General features: G+C 44.6%; 1 protein-coding gene across 2 annotated transcripts in view; it reads left to right on the forward strand.

The window, feature by feature from the left end:
- Positions 1–21,225, forward strand: part of GALNT16 (polypeptide N-acetylgalactosaminyltransferase 16) — a 95,363-nt gene that overhangs the window by 42,754 nt on the left and 31,384 nt on the right. For both annotated transcript variants that reach the window (XM_030812528.1, XM_003263623.3), the window contains exon 2: positions 18,641–18,798. In XM_030812528.1, coding sequence (XP_030668388.1) covers positions 18,641–18,798 — 158 coding nt within the window. The remainder of the gene's footprint in view (positions 1–18,640; positions 18,799–21,225) is intronic.

Here is a 21,225-nt window from a genome sequence, read left to right on the forward strand (position 1 = left end):
AAAGTATTAGTGTCATCTGAGAAGGTAGATATTTTTAATAGTGATTCTTTTTCAAAATGTAAATACATTTATTCATTGAAGAAAACTTGAAAAAAATCTTCTGGAAATCTTCCCAAAATCACCTATAATCCCAACACCCAGAAATAATAACTGTTTTTTCTTAAAAAAAAGATTTCTCCAGTGTGTCTGATGTCTGTCTGTCTCTCTCATTCTCTCTTTCTCTGTGTGTGTATGTGCATATACACACAAACCTAGAATCATACTAAATTTAACGTGATTTTTATCTATGTAATATCTATTTTATGAGCACTGTCTCCTGTTGTTAGTTTTCTAAAACAGTGTTTTTCAAACTTTATTTAGTAATGGAACCCTTATTTTTAAACCAAATCTCGCACAGAAGTGTAAAATATAAAAGAGATAAAAGGTGAGACGTTCTAGTTAAAGCACGGGAAGAGAAGAAACACAATTTGAAAGCTACTACACTACAAATATGAATTTTAATGGCTATATGGTATTCCATCATATGGATGTATAGGGTGACCAGATTTAGCAAGTGAAAATACAAGACATTCAGGTAAATTAGAGCTTCAGATAAAAATGAATAAATTTTTAGTATAACTATATCCCAATTTGAATTTAGATAAACAAATACTATAAAAAAGAATACATTTTTAGAATACGTGTATCTTATAGCAATATTTGAGACATACCAAAAAAATTATTTGTTGCTTATCTGAAATTTTAATTTGACTGGGTATCCTGTATTTTACATGGCAACCTTGTGATATGCCATAATTTAACCACTCTCCCATTATTGGACATTTAGGTTATTTCCAATATCTTACTATTATAAAAAATATTAAGCATGTATCTTTGTACTTACATCTTCATTACTTATTATTTTATAACACCCTAGAATCAAAATTGCTAGACCAGAGGTTGTGGACATTTTAAAGGCTTCTGATGCATTTGCCAAGTTGTTTTCTACAAAGAAATATACCTTCCACAGCTGTGTGTGAGGGCGCCCTGACCCATCATTGGTGGTTCACATTTGCTCGTCATTCTGCCCCAGGAAGGTGCTGAGCCTTCAGATGGGGTCCAAGATAGCTAAAATGGGTGGGGCCTGAAGGTGCTAAAGAACCCAAAGGGAGGGGCTGGTTTGCCCAACAGTATCTGGGGCTTGGGGTCAGGGATCAGGGCTGATAAGAAATAGGGTAGAGATGGCAGAGGCTTCACCCAGGCAAAGTCAGCTCCAACCATGTGTTGCAGAGACCATCCTTTCTCCATTACAGTAGCAGTAAGCTGTACACTAGGCCCGTGTAATGCGTTATATTTAGTAAGCAGCCTTACTTACCATAAAGACAGCCATTCCAAGGAGGGGAGAGGCTACAGAGGAAAAAGTCTAAAAAGATTTTCTCCCACTTAAAAAATAACAATTACATAAACATAGTAACAACCGAAAGGATGGAAAATCACCCATAATCTTCCCATCCTAACAAATCACAGTTTTTAGTTTTCAGTATACCCTTCTTGTCAAGGTCCGTAATTTTTACATAACTGCAATCACAGAGTGTATACAATTTTATCCTGCCCTTTCCTCCCTTTATTGTGCAAGCATTTTTCTGTACTGCTACAGAGCTTTCATAGCTAATATTATTATTTTTTCTTGATTTCAGAGGTATAATTATTCAGCAAGATAAATGAGAACATCCAGATAAACAAAAATGGGATCAAAATGCACATATTAATTTGTAGCTAATTTTTTTCCATTTAACTGTGTCTAGTGAACATCTTTCCATGTTTAAAAATGTTGATTTCTGCATCATTTTTATAATTGCAATATGTTCTATTTAAGGAGTCTTCCATCACTTTTTTTCCAGGCTGTTTTTGGGGGTGGGGTGAGGGATCAGCTCACGTTTAATGATGACATTTTAAAATTGTACAAGTATTTTCACATTTGTCCACTACAAATTTAGCCTCTTAAAATGACAGGAAAACACCAGTCAATCGCAGGTGGAATAAGTTTACCCCTTCAGTTCCGATTTGCAATACCCAATATTCTTTTGAAATATGAAACAGACTGGTAAAGGCCAACAGCAAATTTCTGCCCTCTTGACAGAATTGGAGAGTTCAGTCCAGGTTCTATTATGGTTTAATTTTATAAATGAAGAGATGGAGATGCAGAAAATTTAAATAACTTCTAATAGATCACATGTCAATGAGTGAGAAAATGTAGGCCTTTTAATTCCATGTGTGGTTTTTTCTTTTATATTATTGCAGTAAGAACACATAACATGAGACCTACCTTCTTAGCAAATTTTGAAGTGTACAATCCATTATGATTGACTACAGGTACGATGTTGTACAGCAGACTCTAGAGCTCATTCATTTTGCTTGGCTGAAACTTCACACCTGTTGATTAGTAATTCCCCATTTCCTTTACACCTCCCCCAGTAGCCCCTGGCAACCATGAGTCTGACATTTTGATGTCTATGAATTTGACATCATCATATTTTTGATACTTTATATAAGTGGAATCATGCAGTATTTGTCTTTCTGGGACTGGCTTATTTCACTTGGCATAATGTCCGCAAGGTTCATCCATGTTGTTGCAAATGGCGGGATTTCCTTCTTTCTCAAGGCTGAATAGTTCATTGTATGCATCTACCACATTTTCTTTACCTGTTCATCTGTCATGGACATTTGGGTTGTTCCCACATCTTGGTTATTGTGAATAATGCCGCACTGAATAAAGGAGTGCTAATATCCCTTCAAAGTCTTGATTTCAATTCTTTTGGATAAATACCCAGAGTGGGCTTGCTGGATGTTATGGAAGTTCTATTGTTAATATTTTTAAGAGCTTCCATACCGTTTTCTGTAGCAGCTGCGCCATTTCACATTCCCACCAACAGCCTGCAGGAGTTCCAATTTCTCCACATCCTCACCAACACTTGTCTTTTTTTTTTTTTTTATAATAACCATCCTGACAAGTATCTTTTTTTTTTTTTTTTTTTTTTTTTTTGAGAGAGAGTCTCACTCTATTGCCCAGGCTGGAGTGGTGTGATCTTGGCTCACTGACACCTCTGCCTCCCCGGTTCAAGTGATTCTCCTGCCTCAGCCTCCCAAGTTGCTGTGATTACAGACATGCGCCACCATACCTGGCTAATTTTGTATTTTTTGTAGAGACGAAGTTTCACTGTGTTGGATAGGCTGGTCTCGAACTCCTGACCTCAGGTGATCCACCTGCCTTGGTCTCCCAAAGTGTTGGGATTATAGGTGTGAGCCACTGCGCCCAGCCCTGACAAGTATTTTATTGTGGTTTTGATATGCATTTCCTGATGATTAGTGATATTGAGCATTTTTTCATGTACCTGTTAGCTGTTTGTATATATTCTTTGGAGAAATGTCTATTCAAATTCTGAGCCCAATTTTTAAATCAGGTTACTAGTTTTTTGTTTTTGTTTTTTTTACTGTTGAGTTGTAGGAGTTCCTTATATTTTTTGGAAATTAACCTCTTATAAGAAATATGACTTGCAAATATTTTCTTTCAGTCTTTTCACTCTGTTGATTGTGTACTTTGCTGTGCAGAAGCTTTTTTAGTTAGATTTAATCCGGCTTTGTTTATTTTTGTTTTTGTTGCCTGTGTTTTTGATGTCATGTCCATGAAATCATTGCAAGACCAATGGCATGAAGATTTTCCCCTATGTTTTCTTCTAGGAGTTTTACAATTTCCAGTCTTATATTTGTCTTTAATCCATTTTGAGTTGATTTTTGTGTATGGCATAAGATAAGGGTCCAGTTCCATTCTTTTGCATGTGGATATCATGTTTTCCCAGCACTATTTGTAGAAGACTATCCTTTCATCATTGCGTATTCTTGGCACCCTTCTCGAACATCAGTTGACCATATATGGATGGGTTTATTGGGGTATCTATTCTGTTCCAGTGGTCTCTTTGTGTCTATGCCAATTCCATACTGTCGTTTGATGATTGTAGCTGTGTAATATATTTTGAAATCAGGAAGTGTGACGCCTCCAGCTTTGTTTTTCCTTTTCAAAATTAATTTGGCTGTTTGTTGTTATATAATAACTTACTGAGCCAATTCCCTAAGGTTGGAACTAGGGATTTTTTTCCACAATCTTTTGCTATTATAAGTGAAACCAAATTTTAATTGTTTCCTTGGGAAAAACCCCTAAAATTGAATCACATGTACACTTTTTTACTTTTGATCATACTGTTAAATTTATCTCTAAAAGATTTATACCAGTTTATACTCCCACTAATAATGTATTAAACAGTACCTAGTTCCCCACAGCCTATATCAAACATTGTAAATTGTTGCTAAATATTCTATTCAGTTGAGAAAACATAATTTATTTACTCTTGTTCCTGCTGTTAACATTTAGATTATTTTCAAATTTTCTTTTTTTTTTTATTATTATACTTTAGGTTTTAGGGTACATGTGCACAATGTGCAGGTTTGTTACAAAACAACATGGCACATGGATACATATTTTCAAATTTTCATTCTTACAAAACCATCATGAACATCTTTCTGCCTAATATTTGTCTATAAGTTGAATCATGATTAAAATAGGAATCCTGGGTGAGAGGGCATATTTACCCTTGTCACTTATACTTTCCAAAGGTTAAACTGAAATCTTCTGGGTAGATGGGAGATTTGGGGCACCCTGCCATGTCTAGGGGAAGGTAATGGACAGAATGAAATAGAAGAGGCCATGTGCCAAAGGATAAAGCAATAGAAATGTACTGCCAGACTGTTTTCCAAAAGGGTACTAATTTAATAACCATTCCGGTGGCTTAAAAACAATTTAATGCAGTATTCAAAGATATTAGGTAAGGAAGAAAAGCACTATCCACCATTAACCTGCAATAATGTCATTCCTCACAGAGGACCTTCAACCTCAATAAAACACACATCTCTGTCCCTCTCGGACCCAAAGCTAGCATGTGCATCTGCCTAGCTCATGCACTTGGCAGGAACTACCTGTGGAACTCACAGGGTAGCTCATCTCCTGGGGCTCCTCTGTTCTAGAATCCTTTGTATTTTTATCTCCTGTCCAAAGCTCGAGATCCCCAAGGGAGCAAGTCCCATTTTAGTGACACCTAATCAAAGCTGCTGATACTCCTTCAGCTCCTGTGGAGCCTAGGTCTCTGGGGCACAATGAACACACTTTTTCACATGACAAACATACCTCAAGCAGCTACTGTGTGCCAAGCAAAGCTACAGACCACAAATAAGCTCTCAGCTCTTCAGCAGCCTTGTCCAGAGACCTAGTCCTCACTGTTTGAGCATTTGCTCCATGATCTGCAATATGTATGTATTGAAAAATGATAGGATGAGTGGATATTGTTCTGGCTCATTTGATATTTGAGGTGGAAGAAGACTCAGAGATCATCTTGCTGAACCCCCTCCTTTCATACAGTCATTTAGTGATGGCCTCCCATGATCCGATGTGCTTGACACCCCGAGGCAGTACCATTACCTCCTTTCCGCAGCTATGGAAACTGCTTCACTCAGAGGTTAACTCATCTGCCGCTGTGGAGTGGCTGTGGTCTAGCTGGAGGAACTTGACTGACATCCCTTTTCAGCTCTCCTTGCCCTGCCTGCCCCCTTCAACTAAGTTACTAAGTTAAGCACTCAACATCAGGCACTTTAGAAAATATGTTTTTTAATGGTCAAGATGGAAAAGGAAATGGCAGCAATTGCCCATGTGCCTAAGTGCCTAAGTACCAGCCTCCTGGGAGTGTTCTGTGGTTGATGTCTGCAGTACAGGTGAGGAAAGGCTTGGCTTCTCGGCCCTCACCCCCAGCCCCACCCTGTTTTCAATTGTTAGACTTGTGCTTTGGGGAGAAATCAGGCAAAGTCAAGTTGGGTTGCCAACCATCACACGAATGATGAATTCACCTGCAAAAGCACCTCCCACCCCGACTCTGCAGTTCAGCCTCCACGTCCTGCTCCCCTCCCTCCTCCACTTTCCTCTCCTTCCTGTCCATCAGGACTAAGCTACTCCGGACGGTACCTCGGCCCTCAGATGTTACAGCTGAGGAGGGGCTTACTTTTCATCAATGTATTTATCCCTGAGTTTCACTCTGAGGATGGTGATGGTAATGATGACAGTAATTAGCTCAATCCTTTTATCTTAGGTAGAGAATTAAGGTTCACCTGTTTCTTAAAAATTTTATTATAAAAAATAAATCCTTATTTATATTTAAAAAACCTGACGTGTATGAAGGAAAAGGTAAAAGTCTTCAGTTTTCTATCTCACCCCATACCATTTTCCAGAGGTGACCCCTGTACAGCGGTTTCCTGTGTATTCTTTCAGGTATACCTATGCATTTACACGTGCATATGTTTATAAACTATCTATATAAAATGAATCACACTGTATATACTTATTTCTTCTAACACTCCTTTAGAATTCTAGTATAAGGATAAACTATAATCAGTTGTCTACTGATAGATATGTATTTCCACCATTTTTATTAAAAATAATGCAGTCATAAATATATTTGTACATTTCACATATTTACATGAGTTTAATTGTAGGGTTAATGCCTAGAAATATAAGGTGATCATATAATCTATTGCCTAAACCAGGACAAGTGCTCATTCAGAAGGACTCCAGAGAGCATAGGAATGTACACTGTAATTGTCTCAGGAAATCAAGTGTATTTTTACCTAGAAATGAAACTTCTGCTAAGTCAAAGAGTAATATTTTTAAACGCTGATGTTGACAAATAGCCTTCTGTCATGGTTATACCAATGTGTCATTCACCAATGTATAAAACCTCTATTTCTTCAAACTGTCAAAATACCGAACATTAATAATTATTCTTGAACTTTGCGAGATGAATTAGCAAGACATTATGTCTCATTTTAGTTTTTGACTTTCGTTTTCTGTATTTTTTTATTACTGGTGGAATCAACCAGATAGATCTTGCTTTAATTTGCATTTTTATTTAGTCATTAATGAAGTTGAACATCTTTTCATTTATTAATGGCCATTTGCATTTTATTTTTGTCTTCTTTTTCCTTTTTTAACATGTACTTATGTTTATTATAAAAGGATATAACTCAGGAAAAGCTAGATGGAAGAAATGCATAAGGCATATGCCAATAGTGTGCCGCCCATATGGGGAAAGGGGCACAAAGCTTTCATGACCTCTTGAGATGTGCCACCTACATTTCATCTTTCTTTCTTTCTCTTTCTTTCTTTCTTTCTTTCTTTCTTTCTTTCTTTCTTTCTTTCTTTCTCTTTCTTTCTTTCTTTTCTTTTTGAGACAGGGTCTCACTCTGTCACCCAAGCTGGAGTGCAGTGGTATGATCATAGGTCATTGCAGCCTTTAACTCCTGGGCTCCAGTGATCCTCCTGCTTCAATCTCCTGAGTAGCTGGGACTACAGCACGCACCATCATACCTGGATTATTTTTATTATTTTTTTGTGTGTTTGTAGAGATGAGGTCTTGCTATGTTGCCCAGACTGGTCTTGAACTCCTGGCCTCAAGTGATCCTCCTGCCTTGGCCTCCCAAAGTGCTGGGATTATGGGCATGAGCCACTACCCAGCCACATATTTCATTTTTCTATGAACTTCTTCATATCCTTTAAGCTTATATTCCTTTTTAAGTATTGGTTCATTTCTTATTGATTAATAAGAGCTCTTTGTATATTACAGAAGTTAGTTCTTTGTCATACTTTTATTTAATATTTTTTCCCAATGTGATGTTTGTATTTTGACTTTATGACATTTTTGACATATAAAAATGTTAAGTCTTTGTATAGTGTTTTCTTTTATGACATACTGGCTTTATGGCCAAGATTGAAAATAAATGAAAAGTGACCAATTTTTTTCTTCATACTTTTAAGTTTCTCTTTCAATTTAAATATTCGAGCTACCTGAAATTTATTTTGGTTGAAGAAATTAATCCAGCTTTATTGATTTCCACATTGCCTAGTCACTTTTCCTAACGTCATTCACTGAATGGCATAGCTCTCCCTCCCCACTGCCAGTTGAAGTACAAATGTATCTTATGCCAATCCTCCACGTGTATTTGGGTCTATTTATGATCTCTCCGCTATTGATCTGTTTATAGTAAGACATACTATAAGACTACAGGTACTACTAGTATAGTAGTATTCTACTACATACTACTATATAGGATATGGATCTATATCCTATAGATATAGGATACTATTATATGAATAGCATCTGTAGTCTTATGGTATATCTTTAAACCTGGTAGGTAGTTTTTTTTATTTTTTATTTTTTATTTTTTTTTTCAGATTTTCTCTGATTGTTCTCTCATGTTTAAACTCTTCCAGCTGAATCTCCCTTCCCCCAACACAGCTGTTATTTGATCAGAGTTGCATTAAATTCATAGATTAAGTCAAGGAGAATGTATGTCTTTACATCACTGAATCTTTTTCAAGCATGAGCTGTGTCTTCCCTTTAAGGTCTGTTTAACTGCAGGGTGGTTGGCCATAAAGGGAAACATGGACAAATATACCTAATCAGTGGTTTATTTCTATCACATTACAATACATGAAACTGTGTTGTTTTTACTAACAATGTGTGGTTCAGTGTAGTGTTCAAAATTGCAATAAATGCCACATTTCCATTGATCCCTGCACATGCATCTAAAATGTGCTATGATCGGAACATTTGTGTCTCTGTTTTCTAATGGAATAAAACTGCCTTTATGGCATCCCAGAAGTAATCAAAAGGGTTTTTTCTGTCTTAAAAAAAATTAGGGCTGGGTGCGGTGGCTCACACCTGTAACCTCAAGACTTTGGGAGGCTGAGGCAGGAGGATCACTTGAGCCCAGGAGGTTGAGACTGCGGTGAGCTATGATGGCACCACTGCACTCAAGCCTGGGTGACAGAATGAGACCCCAACTCAATAAATAAATAAAATTTTAAAAAATAGTATTATCCCTCTTTCCAAAATTTATGGCTACTTTGTGCCTTGATAAAATGCGGGCTACAGGGGTAGAGGCAGTCCAGGGGCATGGTCCTGTTGAGCGGACAGGTCACACCTGCTCCAGCAGTGGTCCTGTCTTTGTGCTGCTGTAACAGAATATCATAGACAGGGTGGCTTATAAACAACAGAAATTGATTTCTCACAGTTTCAGAGGCCGGAAACCCAAGATCAAGGCACCAGCACATTTGGTGTCTGATGAGGGCTGCTCTCTCTGTTTCCAAGATGGTACCTTGTTGCTGTGTATTCCAGAGGGGACAAATGCCGTGTCCTCGTATGGCAGAAGGTGAAAGGGCGTAAAGGTGTGAACTCTCTCCGAAGCCTGTTTTATAAACGCATTAATCCACTCATGAGGGCGGAGCCTTTCTGATTTAATCACTTCCCAAAAGACCTTACTTCTTAATACCACCACAATGGGGATTAAGTTTCAACAGGAATTTTGGAGGGGACATATTCAAACCACAGCAGAGCCTCAAAGAAAGTCACACGAGAGGCAGGCTGATCTTTCCCAAGTTCTCCTTTCCCTCTCCCTTTTCCTTACGTTTAATCTGATTCAAAAAATCTGCCTTTGTCATGCTCTGTCCTATTGGTGGACATTATTGTGAGAGTATAGCCTAACCGATTAATTACTAGTCACAAACCACAGGTATTGTGTTTCTAAATTTGAACCACAGTGCCAGTAGTGTGCCGCATCAGCCACTGCTCTGTTTTTGGCTCTCTCTTCTGAAAAGTGTTATAAACCAAGATGCCCAGCTGGCAACCAAAGCCTTGCTGAGTTCTAATGTGTTGAATTGGATCCTGGCCCTGCTGGTCCCGACCTCAGTTGGTGGGGCAGAAGGCTGTCACCATCTTTGCAATCGACACACTGTAAGTGTTCTATGTGTTATATGGCCCATTATCGCTTTTTTTTTCCCCCTTAATATGTTGGAGCAGGAGTGGTGGCTCACACCTATAATCCCGGCACCTTGGGAGGCCAAGGCAGGAGGATGGCTTAAGGCCAGGAATTTGAGACCCACCTAGGGTAACATAGCAAGATCCTGTTTCTAAAAAAAAAAAAAAAAAAATCTATCTATCTATATAATATATATAGTCCCAGCTACTCGGGAGACTGAGGTGGGAGGATCACTTGAGCCTAGGAGTTTGAGGCTGCAGTGAGCTAGAATCATGCCACTGCACTCTAGGCTAGGCAACAGAGCAAGACCCTATCTCTAAAAAAAAATTTTTTTTAATTAAAGTGTGATCAGTCAGTGTTCGATAGATACTGATTGTGAAATACCTGAAGTGCAATGATGGCATGCAGACCTTGACGCTTTACGCTTGCAACTACAGCAGAAGTGGCACCGACCTGAACCCCATGTTAGCCAGAGGGTGTTTCTTGGGGCCTCAGTTGCCTTGAGGTTGTCCTGTCTCAGCAATTCATCCTGCTCATGTCCTTTTCCTCAGCCACAGAGCAGGACCAGGTTGTTTGGGGGACTGGTACCCTGAGCAAGAACGACTTTGTCTCCCATTAGGTGTGACTGCTACTGAGGGTCATCAGGACCTTGAGGGTGTCGCTGGCTGAGAGGACCCAGGAAATCTGGTGGTGTGCTGATTTGGTCTAAGTATACAAACTCTTGTATTTTTCTGTTTTTCCATGTTCTTTTGAGCCATAGTCAAGAAGCACATATCCAGGCCAAGAACTGGCAGCACTGGGCAAGTCCCTATCTGAGCCATGAGCTGATGCCCTGAAGCCAAGGAAGGAAGTGACCTCCAGCCTGAGCTTGTCAGGACCCAGCTGTGTGCCGGGCACCAGAGGCCAGCCTGCTTTGGAGCTGAGGACTCAGAATTGGCAAGGGGGGATGCCAAGGACATCTGAGTCACAAGCTGGTCTGAAGGCACACAGAGAAGGCTTTGTGCTTAGGCTCTGTGGCCAGACAGCCTCAATTTTGGTCCCGGCTAAGCCACTCAGCAGCTATGTGACCTTGGGCATACTATTGTACCTCTCTAGGCCTCAGTTTCCACCTCTGTAAAATAAGGGTAAGAGGAGCATTTGGAGATAGAAATAAGCCTTTGGCACAGCACCCAGTGCACAGTAGACCCTCAATGAGCCATCAGTATCAGCTCATTCCTGTTGAAGATGCCCAGTCTTCTCCCCATACCCTGGGCTACAGCAGCTGTGGCTGGAAGGATCAGGCAGGGCTTTTGTACCCTTCACAGACCCAGGGATGCTCAATTTGCACTGGTGAAACTGATAATCAGATGCAAGCTGAGCATCACATATCTCTGGCATGAACCAGCCTCACACTCCCTCCATCCTCAGATGGCCTCTGGGCTGGGCAAAGGGTGGGAAATGGAGACCTGGGGAGCCTGGTTGACCTGGAGGGGACCCTCGGGTCTGAGCAGAGACTGCCTGGAATGGCGGGCCTGATGCCTTGGCCCAGCCTTAGGTAGAGGACCCTGGTTGGCTCAGATCCCTAGGGAATAAGCAATGGGCCTCCCTCCACTTTCTTGGTGAGATCACTGGAACCACAAGCACTCATAAGGCCACAGGAACTCTTTCTCAGTGAAACCACTAGTGTTGGAAAGCTGTGCAGTCATCAGTACCCCTGGAGGAGTCATATTAGGATGTGTTGGGAAATCTAACTGGAGGCCTTGGGTGGGTCTCCCTAGGCAGCTCCTATCTCGTGTTCTGGATATGTAATTAAACTAGGGCCTCCCAGGCCTGTTGGACAGAAATGTTGCAAGGTAGTGGATTTCCATAGTAACCATGGTGGCTCTAGCTGAGTTTCAGTTGGCTCTGCTGATGTGAAGTTCCTGGTCGATACAAATAGAGGCCGAAAACCAGACTCACGGTTAGCCTTCCTGGAAACGGGGTCAGAGGAGACAGCCTTTAAGGTCCCTCATAGTTCCAAGATCCTCTGATTTCCCCAGCCCATGATTAGCCCCTCACCATCATGAGTTTGTACAAAGCAGCGGCTCTCAACTTGGTAGCACATTGGAACTGCCTGGAGAGCTCTAAAAATATCTGATGCTTTTGTCCCACCTCCAGAGATTCTGGTTTAGCTGGTCTTGGGTATGGCCTGGACATCAGGCTTTTTGCCATCTTCCCACGTGGCCAAGGTTGAGAACTACTGATAAAAAGGCAGACAGCGTAATATTATAATAATAGTTAATAATAATTAGTTAATAATAATAATCACAATTTATGTGCCAGGCACTGTGCAAAGCACATTATATACATTGCATTCTTGATAATTTCCATTTTCCAGATGAAGAAGAAACATGTTCAGAAAGGGTAAGTGACTTTCCAAGGCCAGAGAGCAGTAAGAACTGCCATTCTATACCAGGGCCATGAGAGTTCAAAGCCCTGGCCAGTCACTTCTATAATTGCCACTTTTGAGGCAATGTGCAGCAGAAGATGGGGACATGTCTGGAGCAGACTCCTGAGGGACCCTTGATACTCCACTCAGGCCTCCCCTGTACCCAACCTGAGGTTCCTGGCCCTGTGCAGCCTGCAGCACCTTGTCTGGTTGGATGAGACCACTGGCAGCCCAGTGGGGTTAGCTACTTCCTGAGGCAGGCTCAGGGAGGCCCTGTGGAACCCTCCTTTTCATTTGGAAGAGCTGGAACCTGAGACCTTGAGCTCAGAGATGTTGAATTATGTGCTTAGCTTCCCAGCTCTCATAATGAATGGCAGTCTTTCAACTTGGGACAGAGAATCAGGTAAGATTTTACTCCCAGGGGAGTGGGGAGTGGTTGGAAATCACATTTTATTCACCAGGTGTTTTTGGTTTATAGCAGACTGAGGAAAAAAATCAGGGGCCATCCATAAAATAGGGCCAGAGCCTTTTTACTTGCAGTTTCATTGAAATTTAGTGAAAGGTAAACCCAGCAGGTACCTGTTTTACTGGCAGTAAAAGAAAATTGGGCAATAATTATTTAAAATGAGTCAGAGCTGTTTAAATCTAAAATTTAGGGGTATGTGTATGTTTTAAAAGAAAGTTTACAAGGCTTGGAGATTTGGACTGAACTGTTTTTGATGAGAATGACATGGAAAATATTTTCCTTTCTTATTTTAAACCTTCTCTTTGCTGTTTGTTTCCTAAATTTAGCAGGAAGCAATAAGCAAATCTAGCTGGAAAAAAAAACTGAAGCAAGTTAGGGTAGTTTCAAGGTCTAATCGAAATGATAGACTGAAAATAAAGCTGTCCAAGGTGAGACAGTAATTCTTCCCATTTTATAGAAAAAAGTCATTATGTCAACTTAAACCATTTCAGATGTGATTGACCTATTGGACACGGAAGTGCTGGATTTGGCAGTCCCTAAAAGTACAAAGACTGGGGAGGGAGGCAACTGTCTAAACATCAGCCAAGAACTCTCAGCAGGAGGCTGGAAGGATGTGGGAGGCTCCTCAGCCTGTCACTCACCATCTCTCCAACCTTCCTTCCTCACCATGGCAACACCAGGGCTTCTGGAGCCATGGTCCAGATGGAACCCCCAGTCTCTAAGCCTGAACACAGCCCTGCCTGCTGGGGAAGGCTGGGAATGCCCCACCCAACTCTAGACTTAAGCCGCTGGCCAAATGCCAAAGACGGGCCTGATATTTTGGAATGGAGCATTGCCACCAGTGACTGTCATTGTTGTCAGTGACTCACTTGTTGGGTTTTGGGTTTGATTTTGTTTTTTACTTGTGGAGAATGATTTTCTGTTTATTGGAAGAACTGCAGGACTGATATCTCTGAACTTTTGGTCACTAGAGAAGAACACCCAACTCAAATCAGTTTTTTTAAAAAAAATATGTAGGTAGGTAGGTAGATAGATACTTTACATCTCTTGGTTCTGATTGTTTCTTCTTGATTCATTTTTCAGACAAGGTTTCTCCATGTGATGGACAAGAAGATTCTCATTTTGCACTCTTGGCAGTGCTGGCAAAAAAAAAAAAAAAAGTTCATTGTATAGAAAAGTCTCAGGGAAGATTCTGACTGGCCCAGATCAAATCAAACGACCATTCCTGAACCAATCACTGTGTCTAGAGGTGCAGTAATGAGATTGGCCTAGCCAGGGTCTTGTGCTCACCCTTGTGGTGGTGCTTGGGGTGTTGGTGGGACAGGGGACAGTGAATGAAAGTCCTGCCAGGAGCCTATGAGTGGGGAAGAAGATCTCCAAGACAGGCAAAAACTACCATACGCCAGCTTGGTCCACCTCAGTCTCAAGTGTTGTATTTGGCCAAAGGTGCAGGGATGGTGGGAAAAGGAGGAAGGAGAGGCTTGAGATTATACATGTATTCAGTAGCTATTGTTTTTGAGTGTCTACAATCACCAAGGTTCTGCTCTGGGCTTTGGGATTCAGCATTAGACAAAACAGAAAACCCTTGCCCTGGTGAAGCTTATAATCTTGTGGGGGAAGGTAGCCAAAACCCTAAAATAAATAAGTAAAGCACATATAGACTGTGAGATTGCAATGAGTGCCATAGGAGAAGCAAAACAGTGCAGGAGGGCAGGGAATGAGAGGGTTGGGTTGGGGTCACAGAGTTACGTATGGTGGTCGGGGAAGGCTCACGGAGGAGGTGAGGTTTGAGCAGGGCCCTGCAGGCCCTACACAGAGGAGCCTTCCACAGAAAGAAAGTGTGGCTGGAGCAGAGCGCGTAAGGGGCAACACTGGAAGCAAGTTCAGCAAGGTGACACCTGCCCAGAGAGCGCCTTAGGCCATTGTGAGCTTGGGGGCTTGTAGTCTGTGAGAGAGAGGGGGGCACTGAAAGTCGCATGATGTATCACAGGGTCCCATTTGTTTGCTGTTTTCTCTCCAATTGATTATAGGTCCTTTGAGAGCAGGGACAATATTTAGGTATTCATTCATTTACTCATCTATTCCTTGATTCAGCAAACACCTGTTGAGTACCTACTGTGTGCCAGGTGCAGGGAGCCCCATGAGGAAGAGCTCACCATCTAGTGGAAAAGAAAGAGAAGTAAAGCACAGATGTCAGTGTCATGTGACATGTGCCCCTGCCTGACATAAGAATTCCACCAACAACCCAAAATACTCTCACTACCCCCTCCAGAGAGGGCAGCCAAGCCGGTCCCATCTAGTGGCTCCAAGCCCAGGATCTCCAGTCTCTTGAGCTGGTCCAGATATAGCTCCTCATGGTCCTGCAGCCAAGTGCCACATGATGCGTTTACTCCCTCGCCAATACACTTAGTGAGCAACGTGGACGGAATGCAGGCTAGCAGCAGCACAGTTCCCCTTTAGAAGAGGGGAGGAGGGAAACAGCATCCACTGGTCACACGACATCTGCAGACTCCCACTCCAGTGGGAGCTGGGGTGGGGTGAGGTTCTGTGGTCAGTTCTCCAGCTCTGCTCTGAGCTTGGGGTTGGAGGTTTCTTCTTTCTGATCCTCCATGGCCAAGCCTGGCATGGGATGGGGCACGAAAGGGACCAGATGCTTGGATTCCTGTTCTAGGGGTTATGTTGCCTTTTGTTTATTTCCACATTCCCAGCCTCTTACCCAGTGTATGTACACAGTAGGTTTTCACTCAGTATTTGCTGAGTTAATACCAGTGTTGTTAAGTACACTGCCTATGAATACACAGGGCAGACATTGAATCAGGCTATGGAACATGGGAGGGCATCAAAGACAATTTTGTGAATTCATGACTTGGGTGGAACTGCTCATCTCTGCAACAGGGAATGCAGAAGCAGCAGCAGCTTTGGGATAAGTGGGGAATTTGTTTTGAGATGCCAAGTTAGGGGCACCCATGGGACATTCAAAGATCTGAAGTCTCAAGATCAAAGAATGGGACTAAAGGCAAAAGGAGGAGTTCAAGAGCTGGGAGGAAATGATTATGGTCTGGGCATGGGAACTGGGGTTACATATTGGAAGTCGAACAGCTCTGGGTGGTGACCGGGGCGAGGCCAGAGAAAGCTGAGGAGAGAGGAAGTGAAAGCCCTTCAGAGGTCATGGAATTGTGGCCATGAGCCACAACCTACCCTTCCTCAGGATCCCCTACACTTCACTGGCTCAGGGCCAACTGACATTTCAGCTCCAACCCTAAGGAATGGCAGGGTCATCCTGGAAGGAGAGCTAAGGCCTCTGGGCCTACTGTTTCCATGACACCTGTCTCAAAGGTGAAGAGTCAAACCCCAAACCCTGATACCACCTGGAGTGGGGTTGGATCACCCAGAGAGTATGGCTTGTGGAAGGGAACAGCAGACTTTACTTTTCCCAGTAGCATCTTTGAGGATGTGTAACTCAATTTCGAGGCCTTGGGAGGAACCTCTCTAGAGAGCCTGGGCCTGAGCAGACATTCTTCCACCACAGTCTCCATGGCCCTGAGGAAGGCTTGAATGAAGTGGGGAAGGCAGCAGGCTGGGGCAGGGGGAACTATCTCAGAAACCTTACTTCTGCTTCCTGGCACATAGGAGGCGCTCGGTGGAGCTTTGTTGAATGAATGCATGAATGAATGGATGAGTGAATGCAAACATTCATAAACAAATGAATGCATATTTAGGTGATTCAGAAGGGTGCCCCAGTGCCTGGTAGATGGGTGACTGTCAGTCAATGTTCACTGGGCAATGAATGAGTGTGGGATGAGGACTCAGAGGTTTCCTGAGCCCACAGAGTGGCCGTAAGTCCTAAATAAACAAACATGGCTATTTCCCACAGCTGACCTGGAGGATAATGAAGTGCACACTCTCCCTTTGGGAGCTTCAGCAAATCATCCCTCTGCAGTTTTTCTTTAATTTTAGCTCCTTTGCCATCAACTGGAGGCTCCGTTCCATTTCCCTGACCCAGAGCTAAGAGGGCATCCATTGCTCTCCCAGGTGGGAAGGACAAAAAGAATCACTCTCCCTTTCAGAGTTGGATGGCTTGGATCCTTCTGGCAATCCAGGGCTCATGCCAGAACATTCCTTTTCTCCCTGTCTCCCTCCTTCCTTCCTTCCATCCTTCCGTCTTTCCTGAAATGAATTTTGAGCTCACTGGGGGCTCTGCCACATCTGTTCAGTCTCTGGCATGGCACCACCTCAATGTTCCAGCACAGCAGCCACAGCAGTGTTACCATCATGAGCATCTGTGTCTAGCATGGGGTGGGCCCAGTGGACACGAGGACATCTCCCTCACTGTTCTGCCCTCGGGGAACCTCCAACTGGCTCCTAGGACAGGAGGCAACCCTAGAAGGTAGCATCGCTACAGAGTGGCAGCAGTTCTGGAGATCAGAGCTCCCTGGACCCTGGGCATGCCTGTCCAGTGAGGTTGGGGGCCAAGCTCTCAGGGGAACGTAGAGGCCCTGAGCTGCTGGTGACAGTCCCAGTGTCATTCCACACAGTGATCCACTCCCCACAGGTCTAGCTGCCTTGCTGGGACCATCCCTCTAGGACTAGGCCTGTGATAGGGTCCTCATGCAAGGGTTTTGTGAGTGGGCAATTCTCACCCTCCTTTCTGCTTCCTCTGCGGCCACAGCTTCAGCCCAGGGCCGATGGTTGGGTGGAAAGTTGGAGTTGGAATGTACCTACAGTTGATGATGTTTCATGGCACTCTGGAGAATATCCAGCCAGCAGTTTGGTTCAAGTAATGAGATGTCAGGGTGCGTGCATCCATCTGTTCATTTCAGATGTGTCCTGCCCCAGTGTCTGTTGCTGGAGACTCTGGGAGCACAGGGTAGGGTGTGGCCATGAAGGAAGGGGATGGGCGATGGCATCTGCCATCCATCACTGCCCAGCACTTAGTGCCTGGGGACCAGTGGATCTTACAGGGGCCATTTTAGGAGCAAGCAAAAGTCCCAGAGAAGATGCATCACTGTCTGAGCACTTGAATTCTGGTATCTCTGGCATCAGCCTGCAGGGGTTTGCTGTCCTTACAGGTAGTTCTTTATGCAGCAGCTTGTCCAAGCCCTGGTGTTTTACTGATCGGGTGCCTCATATAATGCCTAGCCCAGGGCTAGGCCCAGGTTTCTCCCTAGGAGACTGCCAATCTGCAGGCGCTTGGCAGTGTCCATTCTGGTTTGTAGTCCCCTCAGGACACCTTGCCTTAGAGGTCTGGTGCACTCCAGGACTCACCCTCTCCATATCCCGCAAAGAACATTGGTTAAGAGCATGGGCTTTGGAATCAGAATGACCAGTTTAAATCCAGACCTTGTGACTTACTAGCTCTGACCCTGGATGCTTTTTAAGAAGCCTCTTGATGGCCGGGCATGGTGGCTCATGCCTGTAATCCCAGCACTTTGGGAGGCCGAGGTGGGCGGATCACTTGCGGTCAGGAGTTCAAGGCCAGCCTAGCCAACACCACGAAACTCTGTCTCTACTAAAACTATGAAAATTAGCTAGGTGTGATGGTGCGCACCTGTAATCTCAGCTACTCGGGAGGCTGAGACAGGAGAATCACTTGAACCCAGGAGGTGGAGGTTGCAGTGAGCCAAGATCTGCACTCCAGCCTGGGTGACAGAATGAGACCCTGTGTCAAAAAAAAAAAAAAAGAAAGAAAGAAATCCTCTTGAGCCTCAGTTTTCTCACCTGTACAATGGGGGGAGATAATGGTCTCCTCCTCATAGAGTTGGCGTAAGGCACAAATGAGGCCATGTGGCTGGCTCCCGCCTGGTGTGTGCTGAGCACTCGCCATGCGGTGGGGTCCTCCTGCCTGTGATCCTCTCTGATGCTGACCTTCATCTCAGGTGACAGGAACTCCCTCGAAAGGCTTTGATGAGAAGGCCTACCTGTCGGCCAAGCAGCTGAAGGCCGGAGAGGACCCCTACAGGCAGCACGCCTTCAACCAGCTGGAGAGTGACAAGCTGAGCCCGGACCGGCCCATCCGGGACACCCGCCATTACAGGTACAGCCTCCATCGTTTCGGTGGAGGAAGAAAGGCTGAGAAAAGGCCAACATTGTTTAGTTTGTCTTCTTTTACATGTATCTAAGAAATGAGGATGATTTCCTCAGACTGTGTCCAGTGATTTAGACATTCAAAAACCCTCACCCTCTGTTGCTTGTTTACCTGACCTACTGAGGCCCTGCCAAGACCAAGGAAACCGCTCAGCTGGGGCCAAGGACGCCCCAAGGCACTTCAGTCTGGCGTCCCAGCAAAAGTGACCTGGGAGGAGACCAAAGGAGGTCCGTGGGGGTGGGTGAGCCAGGCGCTCTTGGGGCTTTACTGGTGGTGCCTAAAGTGGAGAGAGTCACAGCCCTGCCCATTGCAAACAGTGGGGTACTGTGCCCCACCCCATTGACCTCCCTTTCCTGCACCACAGCTCCACCTCCTCAGTAAATCCCAGAAATGCTTCCTAGTCTTGTTCTTAGTTCTCCCAGTATGGTGAGGTGGGAGAGGCTTAGACCAGGACCAAGGAAGCCTCCACTCTCATCCCAGCTCAGTGTGAGTGACTGGCCTTAAGCAAGGCATTAGCCCCTCTCTGGGTCTAGGCCCTTGTGTGTTCTGTCTAGAGCATGAAAGTCACCATCTCCAGCCTTTCCTCTTCCTGCCATCACCTGCAGGAACAGTCTGAGTTCCTGATGCTGAAGCACCACCCTCCCCTCCCCGTGACCTGGCCTTACCCACCTTTCCCCCAGCACTTGATGGTCCCGCAGTCCCAGACTCCTCCCTCCTTCCTTCCTTGCTTTCACACATGCTGTTTCCTCTGCCCAAACGCACCTCCTCTGTCCCACCTACCCTTTGAGCTACTTGGCTCACTTCGAGGACACTTGGCTCACTGTCCTCTCCTCCATGGAAGGCTCCTTCCCAACCCGGGCTAGGTTGGGCCCCTCTTCTGCGCTCTGTGCAGACATCTCACAGAATGGCCAGGGCGCTGTTGGAGCTGACCCATGGCTGTGCCTGCAGCTATGTGCTCAGAGCTAGGCTGGGCCTCCGTCTGGTCCTGGTTTGAGGGTAGCAACAATGACTTGGATCAAGGTTGCCTTTACTTCTGAAGCAGCTACTTCACAGCACAAAGAGTACAGGTGAGGTGAGGGTGCAAGAGGGCCTGGTTCTAGCACTTTCCTTGTCACTCACAGATGCATGCCTGAAGTCCAGGGTGCTTGGTGGCCTGTGCAAGGTGAGATGAACACAGGGCTGGGGGAACCCCAGACCTCGGCCTTGCTGTCCTGTAACGCCAGCACTGTCAGCCTCCAGAAACCACTCATGCAGCCAAGTAAGGCAGTACTCCTGCTACATGGCAAGGCCAACACCAGGTCTGCTGGCTGTTGCTGGGCCTCAGAAGTTCTTTCTCACCCAGTCCTGGGCAGCGTCCCCTCCTGTCTGCCTGTGCTGCAGAAGAGGTTACATCCACATAGCTCCACTTAGAGACCTTTCACGGGCAGCCCTAGCCATGGCTGACCTAGTCCCAGGGTCTGGAGGATCTGCTGGCCCCAATCTGTGAAGTGAGGGCTTGTCCTGGATAATCTCTGTTCACCCCCCAGCTTACCTGACCCTGAACCTTCTCAGGTGCTCACTGAGAAACTTAAAGGGGGAATTGCCCTGGGGGCTATGTACATTTTTAAATGAGACGCTTTAAATCCAGGGTGGTGGTGGGTTGATGAGGTGCCACATGCTGCCGCTGGGCCCTGTCAGAAAGCTGAGGTGGGCCAGGCACGGTGGCTCATGCCTGTAATCCCAGCACTTTGGGAGGCCAAGGCAGGTGGATCATTTGAGGTCAGGAGTTCAAGACCAGCCTGGCCATCATGGTGAAACCCTGTCTCTACTAAAATACAAAAATTAGCTGGGCGTGGTGGTGGGCATCTGTAATCTCAGCTACTCGGGAAGCTAAGGCAGGAGAATCTCTTGAACCCAGGAGGCAGAGGTTGCAGTGAGCCAAGATCACGGTACCGTACTCCAGCCTGGGTGCCAGAGTGAGACTCCATCCCAAAAAAGAAAAAAAAAGAAAGCCGAGGTGGCTCACGGTGTGTGTGTGTGCACATGTGTAAGGAAGCAAAGGACATGCTGGCTTTGGTGGGCAGGCCATGGTGGGGCCAGTTCGCTGGTAGAAGCTGCTCTTCCTTGCAGCCCTGCAGGCTGTAGTGTCCGCTGGACTCCAAATTGTCAGGTTCATTTCTGGTCCAGCCCTCAATCTAGGGAGCCCCCTCCAGGGGAGCAAAGGGACATAAACCACATAAGACAGGCTGAGGAGGATCACAGAGAAAACCCCACCAGCTCCAAACTCAAAACTCAGGGCTGGAACAAACCCCTTTAGAGACTCCTGGCTCCTGGGAGCCAGATAAACCCCCATGCTGAGTAACATCAATCCCAGAGGCATGCATGCCGAAAGGGTTG

Source organism: Nomascus leucogenys, chromosome 1a, assembly GCF_006542625.1.
Source record: "Nomascus leucogenys isolate Asia chromosome 1a, Asia_NLE_v1, whole genome shotgun sequence".
In the NCBI taxonomy this organism is placed as follows: Eukaryota; Metazoa; Chordata; class Mammalia; order Primates; family Hylobatidae; genus Nomascus; species Nomascus leucogenys.